Raw genomic sequence first — 22,857 nt, 5'->3', positions numbered from 1 at the left:
CAAAACGTTCGGTTTGGTGCAAACAAACCTTCTGCCTGTTCACTGGTCTGTGCTGTCTACTACTCCCTTGTTTGTGGTGTTATCCACACTATCCAAGCTTTTCCTACTATTTGCTGGTATAGCAGCTCCCCTGTTACCTCCAAGAATGGACTATGCTTTGGCTGGATTTGTGCAACCTTAGATGCAAGATACTCTTTGAATGAAGCTGGTTTTGGAGACACATTTAGGTATTGACTTAACTTATAATTTTCCTTTTCCTTAATCTTTTTTTGTAAAGTACACTGAGATCCACCACTAAACAATATTATATATTGTCTCTCTCTCTCCCCCCTCATCTCTTCAGCCACTTTTTATACCTCCTCTAAATCTCCCATGCCCTTCCTCTGTTGTTCTTCCATCATTAGTGTCTTCTCCTTCATAGGCCAGCCTTTTTTTTTTTTTTCTTTAGTTAGGTGATGTCTATTTCACCAGCTGATCTTTTTTTCTCATTCCCTTCCCACCACACATCCCAAGTATCTTCTTCTCATGGATAGGCTATGATTGTAATTTGAAGAATGCCTGATCTATGACTCCTTGGCTAGGGCCAGGGAAGTAACTGCAAGGTCAGCTGTCTGTTGCTGAGACACATCTCAGTATTTCAACGTTTAAAGAGCACAGGACCTCTTACCTTCCTTAGCCAAAATCAACACCTGTACAGCAGCTGGTGGATCCTGAAAAAGTGAGATGGAGATCACGTTTCTTAATATAATTGTTAATTAAGAATTATTTCATGTTATTGTGTTCTGAACAAAAATATAGCAACATGTTTTCCTAGGCAGTGTACAAGAAAGCAGAAATATGGAGTGCACTTTAGATCACACAAAGGATGCATTTTCTCTGCTCCAAAGTATTGTCTCCCTCACTGATTGCTTTGTCAGCTCTTGCAGCTGAAGTCTGATATGCATCACTACCACAGGAAACCCAGACAGCTATTTGGCAAAAATGTGCATGTCAGTGGTCAGGTGTATCAGAAGATAAAAATATCTTAGGCAACTCAGACGTGGTAGCGGTGATCAATACACTTTTTATCACTGATGTTTGTGAAGAATAAGATGACCGAATAGTAAGGACTTGTGATGTAGATCCTTCAGGCATGTCACCATACCTCGAAACATGCTGCATTGAAAAAGATCAAAGTGAAACCTGATATTATCTCCTTCAGGCTTGAAGACAAAATTGAATGTTTAAATCCGCAGTTCGTGGTTTTCCCTGATTTTCCCGTTCCATTGGTACCAATGTGATGTGATTTCAGTGAGGGCACTGAAAACACAGCAATGTAGAACTAGTATCTGAAGTTTCAGCCAAGCCCAGCTGCTGTAATTAATGCTTGTTATTGCTGGCAGTGATGATTAATAAACAGAGATGGTTGAAAAATGCCAGTTCTTTTTTTATCAGAAAATTAAATAATATTTTAATTGAAAAGCTGAATTTAAAAGGAAATTAAATCGAAAGCAGATTTTGGAAATGTTTCTGATGAAAAAAATTATTTTTTGAAAACATCAGACCCAAAACCTTGCACTAAAAGTGCTTTCTTTCTTTCTCTGGTTAGATGTAAATCAGTTATTTTTTGACTAATGAAGATTTTCTAATTAGGAATGAATGGGCTTATTTAATTAAAGGTACAATTAGAAAATTTCAACCATTCATGCTGAATCATCAGGGTTCTTAAGGGCCCTGATGGGCCTCCCTGTCCCTGCCTGCATCTTCCCCCTTCTCCCCACCCCACCCCACCCCGCCCCGACCCCCTGCCCACGGCCCAGGACCCCACATCAGCCCCCCGGGGTCATCAGCCCCTGCCCCAGCAATGCCAATGTCACAGCAGGGATGGTCTCCAGCTCCCCACAGCCCTGCCCTTCTGGGCCACAGGGCAACATTAACAGCAAGCGGGAATACCACCATTAATACCAAACAGCGGGCATAAAAAAAGTGAGCCACCATCAGCAAGTAAAAGCAGAATTTGCTGTAAATCACTCATGGCCACTTCACGGCGAGTGTCTGCGTGCATGTGTGTCTATTTATCTCTCGCACTTGCAAGGATGTGGGGAGGAAGAGACAGTCCGTACCAGAGGAATGCAGACTATGTTTATTTTTTTTTATTCTCCTTGCTCTTTTCCAAGGAAAATACATAAGCATGAGTAACATTAGCTCTGTCACACCTTCCTTGGTGCAAATGAGATGCTGCCCTAATGCTGTTGTTTCTCGTCCTGTGTTGAGTCATGCAGTGTAGATACTTTATCTTGCCCATGTCTCTGCTGTAAGACCACAGATCATGTTATCACTTTACAAATATAGCACATTAGTACATCTGGAAGGCTAGTCACGCCGTGGGGTTCAAACAGGTCTGGCTGGCCGTGAGCTATGCTGCTGCTATAAACAACCTCAGTGTCCCAAATTGAATAACCGCAGAGCACACTCGGGAGCTCTGGACACTCGTGTTCTTTAGTAGCAGGTAAGTGACAGTTTTGCTGATTATTGTGTTTCTTCCGCTGTGTGGGGTCAAGGTGGGAAATGGCAGGGAAAGTGAGAAGTTGTTATCAGGTTTTCGTTGCTGCTACCGTGCTGTGGATTTTTAAATGCTAATGTATATGGAAAAAATAGCTGAAACACGGAGCATTACTCCAAAGTGGTGTGTTTGCTGGATACCTTTAAAAATAGTAACATTCACCCCATATATAATTCCTCTAAGTAGATTTACACTTGTGACAAATCCAAACTTTGTAATTTAGGAAAGCTTTCAAGACTCACTCCGTGACTCAGTTGTAATAAACCCTTGCTGTTACATCTCAAGGACATATGCTGGTGTGAGAATTATTTTCAATAAAAAAATGGTTGGAGAGGTTGGTCATTTATCTTTTTTGTCTGTCAAAATTTAGAGTGGAATTTAAAAAGAGTTATAGAACTTCAGTTTCTGAAGGCCAGTTACAGCTAATCTAACTGGTATAGGAAATCTAGCCTGCTAAATCTTTTGTGAACAAAGCCTATCATTTAAAGTCAAATATTATCATTATTGTTGTTGTTGTCGCTACCATAAGTATTTATATGCTATCACATGTTACTTTCTGTTGGCTAAAAGGTACTGAACAGCTGTCTTCCTCTCAATAGTAGTTAACTGAGCACCATTTCAAGGATCAGTGATGGATGATAATGCCCATTAGCCAAAGAAGTAGATCCTACCAAAGACTTGAATCACTTTGCTCTTCTCAGACAGAAGGTGAGGGTAGAGAATTATTCCAAGGAGGATGTCCAGCTGTCCATGCCACCTGTGTCTCCTATCCACAGGCATGGGAAGGTTTTGTGGGAAAGGCTAAAGACACAGCTGTGGTGAAGGAAGAGAGCTGATAAAATACAGCTGCCACCTCATGACTGCGTGGTGGGGTTTGGACAATTTGAGCTAAAATAACTTGGCAGCTGGAGTAGTTGAAAGCAGCATCTTCTCTTGCTTATCTAAATTGTCTGCCATATCTTCTTAAATCACAGAATTTGACTGCTTAAGAACTGGCTGTAAGCATTTTACTCACTATATGAGTAAAATGATCTTGTATCTAACACTGGAAATAGGACTAAAAGGCTTGATGCCATAGGTCAGACATAGGTTTTTGCTCTCCTTCTGCAGTAAAGGAAGATGCAGGTGATAGGATTGGATTCTTAGATCAATGCATGGAAAACAGACCCCTGGGAGCAAGAAGAAATGATCAAAATTTTGAGGGTCTTTGGCTAGTCTTAATTAGGACAGGGAGCCTATAAAAACATTTATGATGCTGTCATCCACATAGATAACTTCAGAGGCTGGACCCTGTACACGAAAGGTAATGGTAGTAGCTGCACTTCCTGGGGATGGTCCATGTCCATTAACCTTAAGACAAATGAGAATAAATCAATGAAACGTTGTGCTAAAAAAGTGGATGGCATAAAACAGGACTGAGAAACCTGAGATTGTAATTTTATGCTTAATTAAGATGATCTAGTTGTATATGAAAACCTCTATGTTCTGTTCAGTGGCACTGAGTGTAATTTTATTTGCCATGGGTCTTTGTATGAGTAGTTGAGTGGGGTCTCTCTGATAAATTCTTAGCTCACGCTCTAGCTTTCCCAGGACTCTGTTGTCTACTACCTAAGACAATAGTTTTTACCTTCTGACTACAGCTACATTAATAGATTCAACCACCTTTAACAATAAGTAATACACTTTTGATCTTACTGTTTTTCATTTGACAAGAAACAGCCTTAAAATACATGCCCATTTCAAATACATCAGCCCTCTCTCAATCTTATGAGAATTAGCCCTCTCTTCAGCAATGCCCAGTGAAAAAAAAAAAAGGATTTTTGTCACAGACATCAGTCCAATGTTTCATTATCTTCATTGTCAGTGGAAGAATCGCTTTGAATAATTAGTCAGCTCACTGAAGTGCTGGGGGAATACATCTGTAATAAATCCCCTTGCATATGTAACATCTATCATGCTTGATGGCAGACATATTAGTGCTACAAGAGTTGAGGAAGTATAAGGAATATTGTAATTCAGCTGCTAATTAATCCATAATTAAAGACCTAATTAATGAATAACCCTGTGAAAAATTATCTAAAAATCAAGATGTGAAGACTGCAGTGATAAAGAGGAATCTTGTTTGTGGGACTGGTTAATTTACATCTAGAATAGGAACTGATTAATGAAAACTGTCAGTAAGACATTGTGCTCCAGCACTGGACAAAGAGAAGTACACACATAAAAATGTGTGGAAACCAAGCTCGGCCTTTATATATCTATACTTACATATCTTTTTATTTTTATGATGTTCATAGTTATTTCTACCTGAAGTATAAGGAGTAGGTTAAGAAAAGACATATTTGCTCTCTTAGCTGTGGTATGTAGACAATGCAAAAGTTATTTATTTGTGTGTGAAAGAGGCTAATGTCAAATTCTGTTCTTAAATGCCTTTTTTATGAAATAGCTAAAGCAGAAAACTCAAAAAGAACTTGATTCATCAGAGCATTCAGGATTAATCCCCGTGATATATGCAAGGACACTAATTTCTGAAATTAACTTCAGTGAAAGCTGGACTAATTAATAGCTTGAAAGTGTCACTGTCTGTGTTTGTTTATCTAGGATCCGGCTGGCTGAGACTGTGCTCTTGAAAGAGCAGGAGGGAACATTACAAACTCCCAAAACATCTGGGCTCGTGTCCAGGTGTCAGGACTGTTTTCTCCAGCCCTGGAGCAGATTGTCCCTTTCCTCTTCTATTTATTCTGCAGTGCAGCTGCATTTGCTGGATCTCTGTGGACCCAGGCCTTCAGGGGGGCACCTGCTGTGATCCATAACATTGCCCTGCCCATGTGCTCCCCAGAACCCAGCCATCACATGCATGCATATATGATCTGAAGAACAATCTAACTTGGATCTCCGACCCGAAACTCTGACTGTCAAATCTGCACATTCGGCAAGTCTAGCGACAGATAAACCAGCCAAACTAGCAGGGAGGATAATTCCCTGCTGGTGTAGAACAACAAGATATTGTTACTGACAGCAAGACTAGATAGGGAAGAGCAGCTTCCTGCTTTGCAGTCCTCCCCCACTCCCCAAGTGGCACAAGGAAACACTACCCCACTTACGAGCTGTGCACAGTTAGCACAATATGGTTGTATACTATGAACGTTGTCACCATTTCTATTGCTCTTTCAATCACAGCATGTTTCTGTAATTTAATCTTTCCTTGATAACACAAAAAATGTGTTCAGTTGCTATCCAAATGTCAGGTTTCCTTTGAATAATTTAAAGACTTGTGAGAGAAATGACTTGATCATTCTGAAGCACAGTGTGAGTGAGCTTATTTCCGAAGAAATTATTTGCAGGATTGGTAGGAAATATGTTCACTCACATTTTCCCCTATGTAATCCTGCCAGTAATATTCATAAGATTGCAGCAGATCTCCCACAGTGATTATCTGAAAGAAAAAGGACCCAAGTGAACAAGGCTGTTAAACAAATTGAAGAAACCAAACATTAATAATTTGGTAACTCATGTAAAGCAGCAAAGGAAAGTATACACAGTGCTGTTATTGAGGGCAACCAGGCACCATACGAACACAGGAGGGCTCTAACAGAGACTAATATTGGCTGTATCTGTAGTTTCAAAACTATGTTGGACATCTTCCAGACTCAAGAGACGACACAGGTCTTGTTCTACAGAATACACTGCGCACAGGCAAGTTGGCCAGCATTAACACTGATGCCAGCTATGTTCAGAGGAGGCTAGACTGTAGTATAATAAAGCAAATATAATTTTGGCTTATGACTGGCTGTATTCAACCCACTCCAGACAAGAGAGAGATAAGGTTGGTAAACAGGGAGGAGCCATAGAACAGTTGGTACAGTTATTCCTGGAAGGCCACACAGTCATCATATCCAAGAACACTTTTCCCCTGTGCTCCACTACTTTCCTTTCCAAAGAAGACCTTGCCTTGTCCTTAATTTTTTGTAGTATGCTCCTCAGTGCATCTATACATTGATATATCTCAGATGCTGCGATGAGTGCGGAAAGGCTGCAAACTGTTCATTCAATGAAGCTGCTGATTTAAAGAGCACTTATTCTCTGTGAAAGGTCTTCTGTCTGGAATTCAGTGTTACTTTTAGCTTATGTATCCTTAAACAGTTTGCTTCTCAAAGATCAGGAAGACCATGGCATCTTGTGATGCAAGCACAGGTAACTGAGATGAAACTCCTTCAGCATTAACCAGCAGGAGCTGCCAAAAGGCAATCCCATTTTAAAACCCAGTTGCCTGAGTGTTCCTCCATATGTGAGGTTGGTTACACTTCCAGATGTATTGCAAGTCATCATTTCCTCCTTTTTAATAAGCTCAGGGGTTAATAAGCTCAGGGGAAAAAAAAAAAAAAAAAAAAAAAAAAAAAAAAAAAAAAAAAAAAAAAAGAGTCAAATGCCTGCTCTGGGTTCAGAGGCCAAGTGGGAACAAATGCAAGTAAGTGGTCATGAGATCACTGGCTGCTGTCAAAGATGGCTGTGGAAACATCTGGCAGGTCTGTGGCAGAGCTGTAAACAAGGGGTGGAGATACCAGTAGCTGAAGGGAGCAAGGGCATTTAAGGGGTAGCATACTAAATCTCTCCAGTTTTACTGGTGAGTTGACATGTTCTGAAGCATGCACATCTTTGTAGCAACAACATGAATAACAATAAATAGAAAATAATAAAGATTAGAGTCATTACAAGGCAGATATCTTCTTTTCCATTCTGTATTTTTTCAACACCTTACTGAATGGATTCTGGTCTAGAGCTCCTGGGTACCCCTACTATTTAAAGAAGAAAGTCTGAAGTAGGTGCTAGAGAACTGTCTGCGTACCTTTAGGTGAATTTATACAATAAAATAAAATAAATGATAATACAAAAGATAAAATAAAAATAATCCATGCAGATACTTAAGCAGATGCTTTTACTAGCAATAATATTTGGCATTAATGTTGTATCATTTAAATGAAAACCTATGATGAGTATCATCACTAAGATTTTGCTTTTTTGCCACCTAATCCTCCAAATGCTTAAAAGTGTCAATATCCTTACACACATAAGGACTGTGTTTGATTTTAATAGGCCTACTTATACGTACAGTTAAATGAATAAAATTTTTGCAAGATCATAAAGGAATGGTGCTGTCCTCTTTTTCAGACCAGAAATCTCAGAGAAGTGTCTGTAAAAGCATTTGTTCTGTTCCATGCATGCAGGGATAGGTCATGGCAATCAGAGACCTAAACCCCAATATTGATAGCAAAAGAGTGCTCTTATGTGAGCAAGTGCTTCTCACCTCAGCTGGCCCAGAGGGGTGGTGGATTATTAAATTCACATGGAAAGAAGTAAAGATGGGTTTCAGTGTTGAGATGGGGCCTGCAGTAGGGCAAGCCTGAGACAGCTGTTCAGGAGGGGGGCCTGGTAAGGTCCTCTAGTGAAGGCACAGGGCTCTGGAATGGTGAAATTGAGAAAAGTTTGTAGGTCATAGTATCTGGGACTGAAAGTACAGCCCTGAGAGGAGAAATACGAGTTTGTGGTTTAGCATGTAGAGAGGGGAAATGCTAGTTATAAGGATTTTTGTGAGTCCCTTATTGATGAAAATTGGGACAAGGTTGCAGATGACCTAGCCTGCTCGTTGAGGAAGAGAAGATGTTGTAAAAGCCATGGTGTTCAAAAGGATTTTTTTTTTTTCAAAGATAAGTGTTATTTTTTTCTTCTTCCTCTTCTTAAGAAAAGTATAAAGAGAGGGAAGGAGTGAAGCAAAGGGAAACTTCTTTCCTCTGCTATTAGTACAAGTCTCTCTGGTTAGAAAATCTAGTATCACTTTGCCAAATAATGCAAATGCTTATTATCAAAAAAGCTCTTTTTTATTTTAAAACTAATTACTTAAAATATATGTTACTTAAAAATATTGCCATAAGTGTATGTGTAGCTGCTTATGAAGGGAAAATCTTGCAATCATTAAAAAAAGAAATGTATCCTGAATGGCCAGCTTTGTCTCTGAGCTAACGATTACAAGAAAGATAAGAAATCAGACTGACTTCCCTGTATGTTGCCTTTTAAGGACATTGATTAAGGCCTTGTAGATTACTTCTTGGGAGGTGTAAATGGCTGGGGATAACATTATTCTCTTCCATAGACACACACAGAGAAGTATTTTCTCCACAAGTGATTCTCTTGTAAATGACATCTTTGCCTTCTCTTTATGTTCCTGAATCTCTTTTCCCCTGGAAAGCACTGTGCTTTCATTATCATACATTACTGAAGAGCCTTGCTTTTGTGATCTATCTCACTAATAACTTGTAATACTGAATGAATGTTATAATCATGCATCATCTAAGAAAGGTGTGCTGATGATCCACAGCAATTTAGATGTAGATGTCACTCAAGGAAGATGTCATTAAGCTGCAAACTCAGTGTAGTTATGAAGTAGGGCCTTGCAGATGCAGGTGATGGTTGCTTTTGTGGTCAGGACTTGTTATTAATGAAAGCAAGGTTGCCTTTTTGTTGGGTGGGAAATAACTTGAGTATGGTTTTTGTTTTTCTCTTACTGCTGTATTAGTGGGTCGGGTAATCCTCACAAGTATGACCAAAGCTTGTCCTTAATGAGCATGTGTAAGTATGGGGTGTGAAAGCAGCAATGCTGAATTACAAAAGGATGGGGAAATTGGAAGAGGAAGGGGGCTGAAGTATGTGTAGCTTTGGGTGAATACCCATGTGACTGCTTTGAGCAGGGCAGTTGGACTAGGTGACCTCCAGAGGTCCTTTCTAACCTCACTGGTTCTGTGATTTCTGACAATGGTTAAAATGCTAATAGTGATTACCTGTGAAGAGCCTAAGTATGGGAGGGAACACAGGTGTGGAATGCCAGTTGAAGGGAAGCAGTTAGAAAGTCTATAATAAGGCATTTCTCTACACAAATGTAACTTCCCACCTGTGACTAATAGATGATAGTTTGGGTTTTCTTGTGCAGGCCTAACCTGATGATTGGAAGAAAGCAACTGCTGTATGTAAACTTGAACAGGTATGTTCAAGCCCTATGTATTTCTAGAAATGTAAATTATTATCGGTAGTTGCTGCTTCTGTTACAAATTCTTGCCATGCTTGAGTAAGCACCCTGAAGAACCTATACTTAGGATCAGATAAGTCTAGTTTCTGCCAGCTTGCCAGGCTCTCTTTTCTGGGCAACATCTCATCACCAAGACAATGATGGCGTCTGAACTTTGGGAAATATACATTCTGCCATCACGCTTGATACTTCATGCCCATTTTTTGGACTAGGATATGGGGTAAAGCAACAGCCCCGTGAAGGCTGTTGAGTCACCTTTTTGGAGTTGTAGATAGCAACAAAATTTCACGTTTGTCCTGATGAATATTTCTAAAGCCTTCACCTCCCTGTGATCTGATCAGGATTTGTGGCTTTGGTCCTTCTGAAGAGATTAGTACTGAGGAGTTATGATGGAACCTCTCATCTCCCACCCATGTTCCTCCTCTGCTTGGTTTTCCCATTGAAGAAAAACCCCGATGCATTGCAGCCTAAACCAATATGTGGATAAAAGCTGTATGAACTTTTCCAACCTGAGTGTCTAATAAATCAGTGTCTCAATAAAGAACAGATGACTTAACCTGGGAGACAGGAAGGTGGGGAACAAGTCAAGGAAATAGAGTACTTTCACAGTTTATTCAGACTTTGTGTTGATTAAGGCCATCTAGTTCCAACAGAGGTCAAGTGTCCAGCTGCCACTTCACTGTCTCTCAGCAATTCAGCTCCTGCAATAGCCCTTCTACCAAAACACACTGCTATGAATTGGTCTATTAAAATGAATTAGATCCTGCAGAGTGACTGCTGGTCTGCAGCTACTCTGAGAGGGAAGTCCTTGTCACTGTGTTTCTTGATTTGGGCAGCAGAGGAGAATGTTTTATTTTATGTGGTAAACAGTTTCCTGTAAATTATTAGTGAATACGTTTTAGAAGGGTGCGGCTGATTACAGACAAACCTTTCCACTGAGAATAAGGTCACCATTCTCGTTACACTGCTATTAATGGGGTTTTGACTTGGCTGTTGTCAGCAGTCTGTTCCAGATAGGTTGGGAACTATTTTTGCCTCATTGTTAGTGCTCATAAAGATAAACAAGCACTGGGAGCAGCTTTATGAACAGCAAAGATAGCAGTTTATATAAACATCCTAAGACACAGAAGACTATGTCATAGAAAAATATTGGTCTCTGACCAGTCTTTGTGCCAGTACTTGGAGGTATTTTTAAGGGTGTTTCTTACTGAGATGACAAATAAGGTGGACAGGTAGGAACCTTTCCTCTTGAAATTATTTCAAGGTGGACAGGTAGGAACCTTTCCTCTTGGTGTACCTATGCATAATCCTTTTTAGTCCATGCTGTGCATTTTCCAGAGGACATGAGGGTGTTTTGCTGGCTCAGAAGAAATTATTCCTTTACGTGTAACATACCACAGAGAGATGTATAGGTGAAAAGGGGTGAAAGAGAAAAGGGACAGTTACAAAGCTACAAGAGGAAAAAAGCAGAGGGGAGAATAATTTCCCCTTCCTCCTCAGTATTATAGCAGAAGGACAGATAATAAATAGCCCCAGCTGAAGGATGTGGATCTTGGAAAAAATGATCACAGTAAGGTTTGAGGAAAAAGTAATAGATACAAGCTTGAAAACATCCAGTAAAGGACATGCAGATTGCTTTATAAATGATCAGTAGATGGTCCAGCAGGGTTTTCTTCTTTCCTTTATTTTTTTTTTTAAGCTTATGAATGGTATAATAAATGTGTTATCTAATGAAACCTCAAGCAAAGTTTAAATAACTGATTTTCCCTTTCTCTGCTTTTATCTTGGTAGAAGCAATTATTTTTAAAAGGCTTCTAACTTCTGTTGTATGAGACTTGTTTGCAGTGGTTCAGCAAACCATTTTATAAAGAAGTAAGCATGATGGAAGTCCTCTGTAGACAATCTAGCTGCATTTCATGAAAACCAGTGTATTGTGATGATGGTACGCTCACCAGTGACTCCAAGCAAGAGAGTACAGTTTTACCTATTTTATCAAGATTTGTATCTGCACTTGTGTTAGTGATTTAGTAGCTGATTTGTTTCCTTTGTTGGTACTGAACCATTGCTACAGTTTAGTAAGGAACACCATGTTGCCAGTCAACCTGTATTTCACAAGATGTAAATCTGAGGTCTTAATTTCTTGTGGTTGTTAAAGATATTACAGAGTGGTTTTTTCCTTGAGTAAAAAGAAGGTAGCGTTCATATTGGGTCAAGCTCAAGCATCATGCCTGCTAAAGGGAATGAGAGCCTTGTCACAGACTTCAGCAGGGGCAAGGTTCCTGCAAGAAGTTTCTGTGCTTTTAACTGAATATGGAATGCTTGGCGAGTTAGGGTCCAGTTCAGCTCAGTTCTTAACTGCACATACATTGATACCAAGCCTTCAATTGTTGGAAGGTAATTCTACACATACTAATAAATGGGGAACATATGTTCACATACCCTTCATCTTATCTCTGCCTTAGGTAAGTTTTCATTGTATGTTACAGGGCTGGTCTTTCAATGCCTTTCACAGATAAGCACCTACTTGTGCAAACACTGGAAATTCCCAAACTCCTCTGGAACAGGATAGCTTGGGCGCATAAAGATCAATGGTGAGAACCCAAGATGAAGTGCTTTTGCATGATTTACAATGAATAAATTCTTTATGAGCTCTCATTTTAATATTAGTTACATGAATTGTTAAAATTACAAAGCCTTTTAATTTTCATCAGTGTTACTTAATCAAATTAGTATTTCTTTACAGCTGTGTCTTTATCTTGGAAAGGGAAAACTGCAAGGAATACAAAAAATTCAACATTTAGCGGTTGCCACAGATTTTATGTAGAAGTCAATTGTATGCTACGTTGACTACTGCAAGCACAAAACCCTAGACAAATTAGGTAAGATGGAAAGTATACTATGTTAATATTTCTTATAACCAGCTTTTTTTCCCCAGATAATTGTAATGAAACATGATCGTTTAGTTCCTTATTTTTCTCATTATTTCTTTTCTGAAGTGTTCATGATGGCTTGTTCTTGCAGGAGAAGTTTAATGTCGACAATATGGGGCATCAGGTGATAATATTTGACTTTTCTCTCATAAGAGGACTGTGGGAAACTCGAGTTAAGAAGAACAAAGAACGTCAGCGGAAAGAGAAAGAAAGATTAGAAAAAAGCTCTTTGGAGAAGTAAGCCAACTTTTCTGCTGTTCTTTTTAACTGAATCCATTATTATTATTCACTAACACTGCCATATACTAAGCATTATCAGATGATTCAAATTTTTTTGGGGGAGATTGATTTCAATGATTTCTCGCCTCCTTTCCTCAGATGCTTGTAAGAGAAATGCAACACAAACTGTGCTTGTATTTCATATGATTCAAATTTTTTTTGGGGGGGTTGATTTCAATGATTTCTCGCCTCCTTTCCTCAGATGCTTGTAAGAGAAATGCAACACAAACTGTGCTTGTATTTCATTAGTCCCTGCTCTTTCCTATGTAAATTTTGATTTACTAATGGTGTATTTTATTGTCTACTGTGTAGATTTAATCTGAAGAGAAAAGCAACACATTTTGTACCTTTCTGTTGCTTATATGCTATATAAAAGTATGGCTTTTTATTATGGAATTTATGAAAACATGCTCATAAAATTCAGTACTAAGAAATACTTTAATTTTTTTTTGTTGAGTTGACAGGAGAAACAAAAGGAATTAAATAAATGGACACATACAATTACTTCTGAATAAGAGAGAGAGTATAGAATAAAAGAAGTATCAGAGGATTTTTTCTTGTTCAAATATTAAAGAGAGCCTTGATTATAATGCTTACACCCACTAATCATGTTATTGTTTTTATTATATTTAATTTATGGTTTCTTTAAGCAATATTTTGGTTTCTTTATGTTCACTCCCACTAGAGACAGTGAAATATTATACTGTGCTGGCAATGTTGGAAACATATGACTTATCATTTTTCTCCTCTGAGAAGAGAACAAAACAATAAAAACCACTTTCTGCTTTAAAAATGAAATGCACAGGGTTAAACAGTGCCCTTGTTTTAGAGCATCATTGCATCAAACCTTTGTGTGGTGTTTTGGCTGTCTCAGGAGACCCCCACTCACAGATTCTCACTGCCAGTGCAGCTACACTGACAACAGAGCAGCTGGGCTAAGAGGAGACCAGGGTAATACAGAGTCTGACTGCCCTTTCTGCAAGACCTTTCTCTTCAAAACATCCATAGTTGCAGTCTTGGTTCTCCTGTCTCACCCAAAGCCTGCATTAAAAACCATAATCCTAACAAAAAAAAAAAAAAAGCAAAATGAAGCTCGTCCTTCAGATTAAATTCTCTAGCAAGGATAAGCTTTCTTTTTGGTATGAGCTGAGGGATAGAAAAAGTTTGCTGTTCTGAGTGTTACCCTTATGGTGGAAAAGAGAAATGAAAGGGTTTGGGATGAAAATCAATCAAACCTTATTTCTGTCCTGGATGCTACATTAAGACGTGGCTTTGTGCAATTCTAATGCAGATAAAGCAGATGACTCTCTACTGCTGTCTATGTCAGTTAGTGGCTCTTGGGGTGCCACTGCAGCCTTCTTCATAAAAAGAATATTATGACTAGGAATCCACACCCGTAGCTTCTAAAGGAGCATGGTGAAAGGTCAGTCCCAATGTAGACCTAAATGTCAACATCCCCCTGCCACATTTTGTTTGTTTTTTGTTTTTTTTTTTTTTTTTGTGGTGCAGAAGAGAACTTCTGAGTTCACTAGTACAAAAGCATACCAGAAATGCCAGGCATGGGCAACTTCTGTATGGAAGAGGGAAAGACAGTAACCTTATGTGCTCTGAGGTAGCTAACCAGCTCCCATGGTTTTTGTCAGTAGCATACGTTAAGCCTTATTTCTTACTGTGACTTGTGTTTTCCATAAAACCAATACATTCTCCTTGCCGTTTCTGCCTGTGGTTATTTGTCTGTAGCCACCCCTCCAGCTGAAAGAGTGGAGCTTGACCACCTGTTCTGCTCTTTTCCACTAATGAGGTCCAAAGTCATTCTGTTATCTTCCTGCACCAAATGGAGATGGGGAATTTGGGATATGATGCAGAGAAGTAAAAGGTTCCAAGTTCACTTTCAGCATTCACAAAGGATTTTTTTTTTCTTCCTTTAGCTTGCAATTTGCATACGGTACTTTGTCTTGTTGCACGTCTTCGTGCAATCACATTGCTTTCCAGTTAGTCCTACTTCTTTAGAGCTCCTGGAAAAAAGAAGGAAATACATCAGACTTTGTTTCCTGAATGTGAGTGATCAGTATTTCACCCACTGAAATGAATGGCAAAGTTCACGTTCATTCTTATGATGCAGGCCTCATAGAGTGGATAAAGCTGGTAGAACAATGGTCAAAGTCATAAAAATATTGGCAATAAAATGCAAAATTCAGTTAAAAGAAAAATCCTCTTTGTTTTATGAGGTGTGCAGTGACCACTGGCCTTTAGGTTCTAAAGGTCAGATCACAAGTTATTTCTTAGATGCTTTTCAGTGCTTCCAAAGGTTGGGCCAAAAATAAGAAAAGATTTTGCTTGTTGCTAGCCCAAAAGTATAGATAAAATTGTAATTATAGTTAAATGCTTAATAGAAATAATGTTTCACTGTAGAAATACATTTAATTATTTTAGGGAGTTCCGTGTGTGACCAAATTCTGGTATTCTACTCAGAGACTAAAATTTTACCACTGTCAGGTAGGTCCACTGAAATCAATGTGAGTACTTATTGTCAAGTCACAGTAAGGAAGTATTTTGGAAAGGATTGTGACCCAAAATGGTAATTCCAAAAAGACATTCAAAGAAGGCAGTTTCCCAAATTGAGGACTGGATTCTAGCATTTAAGATTCTAGGTATTTATTTTTGCCAGCAGCCAGGGTGAATTCCCAAGTAGCGCTGAAATTAATAGAGTTTCTCTGCAAATATACTTGTGTAACAGATGAGTTTGGAATCTGGCCTGCTGAGGCTGCTTTGCTTTTTTTTTTTTTAAATAAAATCCAGTTTTTCTCAAAGATGTTACAATTCACTAATGCCCTTGAGATTGTGCAGTTCCTTATCAGCCGCGTTGCTATGTAGAATGACCTGATAATTTGTAGTGAAGTGTAGTATGTATTATTTGAGGAAAAACTCCCAATTAACCTCTAGGGAACTTTGCTTGCCTTGGGGCAAGGTAATTTAGTTCATGCAGGCTCTGTAAGCAGTCATACGTAAGACATTTCTCATTTTTGACTGAAGATTTTCTAAGAAGAAAACCTCACAAATAAACGCAAAGCTTGAACTGTGTTTGCATTAATGGTGAGGTCTTGTAAAGATTTGGGGAATTTACAGGTCTAGAACAGATGTTTAAGCAGCTGGCCAGTGAAAGCTGATTCTGGAGAACAGCCTACTGAGAATATTGTGAGAGGCTCATATCTCACTCTCTGAGACACTTTGGGTGGAGTTAATCCAGTCCTCTGTTTCCCCTTTGGTTTTGTGGGACTGCAGAACTATGGCAGTTTAAGGAACCCCTACTTCTGGGGCGCACATATAAACCAGCAACTGAGTATAAAAGAAAAAGAAACAGAACAGTGTTGTGCAGGAGTAATTTCATTTTACTTCATGTCCTTAATCCCATCAAACAAGCCCGTTCTAAATCTCCCATAGGATATGAAACATGAACTGTTACAGAAAATGTGCACTGTTCCGTGGTTATCTACATGTTTATGAAGGTCCATATTATGGAAAGACATTTGTGTTTATAGCATTGTTTTATATTTCATCTTCTAGATTCTGGTAGTGGTGAACAATCTTATATTATACCATGAAATCCTGAATGCTGTCAGACTAACTTGATGTGGTATGATGATTTTCCTCGTTAATTTTTCCTTTCTACTTGTCATTTTTTTTGAAAGGGAATGAGAGTGAAAGTTTACAGTTAGATTTTTTTTTGAGGGATTGCAACATGTCTGTTGTCTTCTGTGTGAAAAGCAGGAAAGGTAAAAATTGAAGGCTGACAAATTAAGCACTCAAGTGAGGAAATGCCAGAGCTGTTTGCCCAGATTAACTATCTAAATCTTTGCTGTGAAATGGTACAGCCTCCCCTGTCCACCAACCAAACACGCAGCAAAGATAACAGTTTGTTCAGCCATCTTTTCAAAAAATTTCCACTCAAGGTCTGGGTAACTAAATGTGCATGTATTACTTTTCTGAGCTATGCACTTCCTGAACGTTAAAAGTCAAAAGAAAACTTTTGCTCTACAGGCAGACAATGACTTTTTTCCCTGAGAGGTTATGTGTTTGTTTAATAAAATATATTTGTCTCTGTCTCTCTGCCAAAATGCAGTGTTATAACTCTATTTGTACCTGAACTAATATTTTATTTGTGATGTTTATCTTTATTCTCCCACTCAATTCAGAAATTTTTCTAAGCAAGACAAAACTCAAGCTGGGAGTCCTTAGCCCCAAACACAAATTATAGGCAACAAGTTGGGAGTGGATTTGCAGCACTAATAACCACTTAAGTTATTTGCCTTTGTTCTTAGGCACTTGTGCATATGGACCTTGCATTTAATATAGCGCACGCAAATGGGTTGAAAGATAAAAGCTGCTGTTCAGCCACGATCCTTTACAACCCATGGAAGAGCCTGGCAGAGGGACTGAAATTAAATTAATCCAATTTAATTTGAAGCAAATGTTACTTGTCCATCAGAAATATTAGTCTGGGCTGAGCTCTAGTTTAACTGTACTGCTTTTATAAAAATTCCATGAGATTATTTAATTATCCTGTGTGGCTAGTGATTCTGATTTAAACATCACCCAGGAGTACTAAACTGGTTTCACCATGTAGTGTCCTGGCTATTGCTTCCATCCTGATTTAGAGGAAACAGTGCCATCTAATGAAACTTCCTTTCTTTACCTAAGAAGCATAACTTTTCCTCAAGACTTCCTAATCAGACATTGAGCAGTGGGTAACTGCAGAAGGAAGAACCATTCAAAGAAATACTGGGATGGCTCTGAAATCCTTACTAATGCAAACTTCTTGTTTTCCAAGCTGGTTGCTCCTTTGAAGGGTCCAATCATTAAATTTATTGTACAGTAATTCTTTGCATCAGGTTGATTAGGTTCATGATTTTGTTGGAAAATCTAAAATGCCAACCAAGGAACTCCCATATTCTCAAAACAAAATATTTATAATAAAAAATGTTAATTATATGTTGTTAAATCTCTTTGCTGCAGATATACTCCAATAGTGAAGTAATGTTTGGGGAATGATTACCTGAAGACAAGTTCAGCACTAACCAAAATGGAAATACTTGATTTTTCCATTTCCCTTCTGATCCTGTTTCGTATCTATAGTGTATTGTCCTGAAAGCTTACTGAAAAACAGCAACTACAGGAGTAGTTAGAACCTTACTTCCAACTAAGTTGGAACCTTAGATGTCATCAGGGTCCTATGTCCAGAAAAAATATTTTTTATGTGTTAATACACACACTTAAATTAGGCTTAACTTGACTAAAACCCACTTTTTGAATATTGAAAATGGTATTTGTTTCTTTAATTGAATATTGAAAATGGTATTTGTTTCTTTATCCTGACTGCAACTGATTGATTAAGCTCTAGAGGAAGATCAAAATATTTTATTGCTGAATAGTAATAAAAAGACATCAACTTCAGGAGGGCTGTGATTTTGTAACCAACTCATTTGTTTGTCATCTGTGAAAATGTATTCCTGGAATATCAGGAAACTTTAAAGTGCCAAGACCAGAAATTTAATTTATCTAAAAGTATATTAGCATATTTAAAGGCTGATTTTATTTGTGTGGATATTTTTCTTTTCTCTTTGCCACACTGATTTAGATGCCTTTCCTGTCTTTCCTGAAGATTCATGCAATAGCCTCCAGATATGACAGACGTGGTGGTAATTCTATTTTATTTGAGGATTGTCACCAAAGAAAGCCTTAAAATGGTCTTTATTTTCATAGACATCCTTTAAGAAGTACTGTCATCTCAATTTTTTGACAATGACAGAGCTGAGTGACAACCATGTAGCTTTGGTTTCATCTCAGCTGTAACCTTCAGATTACAGCTTTGTAATCTTTGCTTAATGATACATACTGGCTTGATGTAGGTCGCATCTCCAGGCCAGGAAGGCTCATATTGATTCATTTGGTTAGTGTGTACCTCAAGGGTACAAGCGGGGATTGTAAACTGTTAGACCCTCTGCCCTTGGGATATATCATGTTTTCATTCTGCGATGTACTGAACAAAATTACAGGTTTGTTGCTCCATTATTAGTTCACTTTCCATCTGTTCAAAATGTGCTTGTACATAGTACTTAGCCTGGTGACCATAAGTGGGCATTCTTTAAAAGCTTAACAGAGCATATTGCCATCATTTAATCTATGAGTAAAGAAGAAATTTGACACAGGATTTCCACATCAGTGCGTGATATCCATGTTGAGTTCCTAATCACATTTAATTTTTAATGCCTGTCTTTCTTCTGAGGTGAATATTTCACTGACTGATTTGGTTAACAACGTTTTTTGTTATGTGTTTTATTTTATTTGGCTAACAATGTGCCATGACCTCCTGAATTTTGTGTTTTGTACATGTTATCAGTAAAATGTCAGAGGACAGTTTATTCTTTCTTCTTTAATGTAGCTCCCTTCTTTCCATTTTCTATATTCCCTGTTCTGAGAGAGTAAAATTTTAGATCTGAGCCCTCTACTCTTGTGTTCCTGGGGTCTACCTGACAGAGCCAGCACTGAGGTGTAGTAGAGCAGCTCAGTGCCTTACTTTTTATCAAGCGTTAGACTTTTTGACCTCTTCTTTCTGTTTGTTAAGTTTCTAACATTCTTAGAATTTCTACTGTGAGGAACGCATCAGTCGTTTTTTGTGCATGAGTGAAGAGCAATGAATACAAAAAAAGCATCATGGGGACAAGATTTTTCAGTGCATTGAATTATGCACTGAGACCAAATGTTTATTGCTTTGGTCAAAAATGAAGGAATTGCATGGAAATGAGGGAGCAGTAATGCAGAGTTAAGCTTCACAAAGGGACAGAAAAGCTGTATGTGGAGGGCTGGAGGAGGATGTGAGAAACAGCAGTACAGCAGTGGTAAGTAAAGCTAGGACTATTTAGAAATATTTAGAAAATTTTTTAGAAAAAAAGAATGCCAGGGTTTTGGTCCTTTTCAGTTCCTACCTTTTAATGGTTCAGATCCTTTCATTGTTCTCTTCCTTGGGGATTCAATTAACTTCCCTTCCCTCCCCCCCCCCCTTGCCCACTTCACCTCCCACCCACCTCACACATTAATACAGAGCTTTTATAGCTAATTAACTATTCTCACTGGAAGATGAGTTTTGTCCTCTCCTTGGTGATTCAATATACCTCCCCTCCCCCCCCCCCCCCCCTTGCCCACTTCACCTCCCACCCACCTCACACATTAATACAGAGCTTTTATAGCTAATTAACTATTCTCACTGGAAGATGAGTTTTGGAAAATAGATGAGTACGTGGTTCAGGCCTGTTTATTTTTCTTATAGTATATGATAGTGTTATTTTCTAGCTTTTCCTAGTGATCTCTTGCTATTGCATTGTCTGCCCTCTGTTGTGCTGGTAGTCTCTCGGGTCCAAATGACAGATTGAATAGGGAAGATCAACACTAAAAATTGAATTGGCTCATGTGTCAAAGCATCTGAAAGAGGTGTTTTAACTTTCATGTCTGCTGGTATGGAAAATTCTGTCATATGAGTGCTTCCAGACTGCAGCTGGAGGGGATACCCTTTGGTAAGGCTGCCTAGTGCAACCAGGTACTTGGGTGTCTCTCCCTCTGTAACCAGGAGTATTGGATGCAGCATGTTGAAGGATCATAAAATGCGCTAAGGAGCTGTGTCTGCTCTAACCTATTTTCTTGTCTTTGTTACATCAAGTAGCTTCAGAAAAGATTTTGACGTGTTTTGGTTTGGTGGTGGACTCTTCCTTGACTGTACTAGAAGTTTCAGTACCCCTCTAGGGACTCCCTGAGCTGAATGTGTTGCTGGACATGTTTTCTGTCTGTCCAGTCTTTTTCTTCCTAACTAATTTGCATATCACAGCTCACTGTGGTATAAAGCAGTCCACAATTAGACACTGAGAGAAACTGGGAGATTTGCTTCAAATATATATTTTTCTTATTCTCAAGCCTCCTCTATTGACACTTTAAATATCAGAAAGTCCTCCAGATGCCTACTTGTAAAAAGCATACTGAACTCTCTAATGAAAACTGAAGCCACAGATGAGTAACTTTTCTGCAGCTCTCAATAACTTCTTTAACTATTCCTTCACTGCTCCTTTCATATATTGATAAGTTATTGCGCCCATTGTCTCTCTGAGAGGCTTTCTGCTTCTGATACGCCAGAAATCCTTTTCCTATTCACTTGTATACCTGCAGTAAGTGACTTCACTTGCTTTTTTCTGTTTTTACATTTAATTTATCAGAGCTTATACTGCCTTCTCATTTCTCCATTTGAACATAAATGCCATTTTATCTTTTTTTATTTTTCTATTTTTGGAAATGAGGGGAGAAAGAGATCCTCATGGTGGCTTTTTTAGAATGTACTTGCTCTGAGGTCGTGCTGTCTTCCTGCAGTCTGCCAGCACTTTACCCAGTGAGCTGCACTTTTAACCAACTTCACTGTTATTTGTAGCTCATCTTCTGAAATATTTGTAGATGTTTTTCCTTATTTTCTCTTTAAAAAGATGTTGCATAGGAATACATTGTGGTCATTATTACAGAAGGGGCTTTCTGTAGTTCCCTGATGACCCATGTATAATGTGCTGCTCCTTGAAACTAAATCAGGTCCTCTTGTGGTCTCTCAGGCTAGCTGCTCTGATAAAGTCACATGTAGTTTCCAAAAGTGTATATTATCTGCAGTGTGTCAATGTGCTGCGTGTATGCTGATAGCTGAAGTCTCCTGCTGTTGCTGTGCTCTCTGCTTTCAAGTCTCTCTAACATCCCCTAAAGTGTCAGTAAGTGCCACAATTTGTGCTGGGCAGTTTACAGCTGTCTCAGTAATACCTTTCCTATTTAGGCATGCAGTTTTGACCCCTAAAGATTTATTTTGATAGCATTGAGTCAAATATGACTATTAAGCTACTCTATCGTATTCCCATAAATATACTCTGCCCTGCAGTTTCTGTCTCATACCTTGCTATGAGTGTCCAAAAATTACTTATTTTCACCAAGTTTGGAAGATGCTTCTTGTACCTAAGTTTGTAAATGATTTCTTGTACGTGACTTAAAACCAGACATTCTGTTTCATGTGCCATTGTTTTAACATCTTAGCATTTTAGAGAAAATACCATGCTTAACTGGGAATATGTGTACAGGTTTTGTTACTTCCTACTTGAACTTTACAAACTTGCATCTGATTCTCTTTCTAGGACATGCCATTTTTTACTTTCTCTAGGGGGCACATTATGCTGAACTTTGTGCCCTTCTTCACCTGTCAGTTTTCTTCAAGTCTTTACCTTAAAATTTCTGCCAGAGGGTGGAGAGCACATAAGTGAATCTCATGTACCTCAAGAATCTAGCATTCAAAGCGCGAGATCAGATTTATGATGCAACGGGCTCTGCAGAGTCTTATTTTGGTATAAGGAAGGTTTGCTTCAGTTAATCAACCTGTTCCTTAATTGACTAAGCTGAAATAAATCTCTCTTAAATTAAAGCACGTGCTTTTGGCAATGTTTAATTATATCAAATTGAATTTGCACCTGAAGTTATATGGGTAAAAGTTTGCCCTGGAGATGAGCCTAAAGTTACATTGAAATTGAATCTGAAATTAGTTGGCATGTGATAACTTTGACCTTTACCTCCACCTTCTAAGATGATTGGAAAATAATGTGTAAAAAAAGAAAATAGATCATTATACTTGAACAAGAAAGGGCAGGGGAAAGGGAATATTTCTAACTTCTTACTTTCTAAAATGATTTTTTTCCAACTGAAAAATTTTGCATATATGACCAGGTCCTTGTTTTTGTTTACACATATAACTTGTTCTGTGAGAATGTATTTCCTACCCTATTGAAATTAAGGACATCATTCATCCTGTTTTCTGTGACAGTGAGCTCAGTCTCCACTTTTCTGTTATTCCTTGGGTGTCATTGTTTTATAGTCAGTAAATGTAATCCCGCTCATCTGAAATCTGTATGTAAGTCTAGAACATCTAAGCATGACTCCAGGAATGCCTTTTTTTTTTTTTTTTTTTT

The 22,857-nt window shown here is 38.5% G+C and overlaps 1 protein-coding gene across 12 annotated transcripts in view; it reads left to right on the top strand.

The window, feature by feature from the left end:
* The first annotated feature begins 2,348 nt into the window (after positions 1-2,348).
* LRRC2 (leucine rich repeat containing 2) overlaps positions 2,349-22,857 on the top strand; it is a 70,791-nt gene continuing 50,282 nt past the window's right edge. For 2 of the 12 annotated variants that reach the window (XM_019470386.1, XM_009272951.2), the window contains exons 1-2: positions 2,349-2,488; positions 12,642-12,787. In XM_019470386.1, the coding sequence (XP_019325931.1) occupies positions 12,663-12,787 (125 nt within the window). In that variant the 5' untranslated portion in view covers positions 2,349-2,488; positions 12,642-12,662. Of the gene's footprint in view, positions 2,489-3,112; positions 3,251-9,524; positions 9,576-12,106; positions 12,212-12,363; positions 12,500-12,641; positions 12,788-22,857 lie in introns of all 12 variants that reach the window. The other 10 variants (XM_009272883.2, XM_009272929.2, XM_009272875.2 and 7 more) reach the window with 10 other exon arrangements.

The sequence above is a fragment of the Aptenodytes forsteri genome, unplaced genomic scaffold, assembly GCF_000699145.1.
Source record: "Aptenodytes forsteri isolate BGI_AS27 unplaced genomic scaffold, ASM69914v1 Scaffold154, whole genome shotgun sequence".
NCBI classification, from domain to species: Eukaryota; Metazoa; Chordata; class Aves; order Sphenisciformes; family Spheniscidae; genus Aptenodytes; species Aptenodytes forsteri.
The sequence above is the reverse complement of the archived record's forward strand: the minus strand, read 5'-3'. Positions and strand labels throughout refer to the sequence as shown.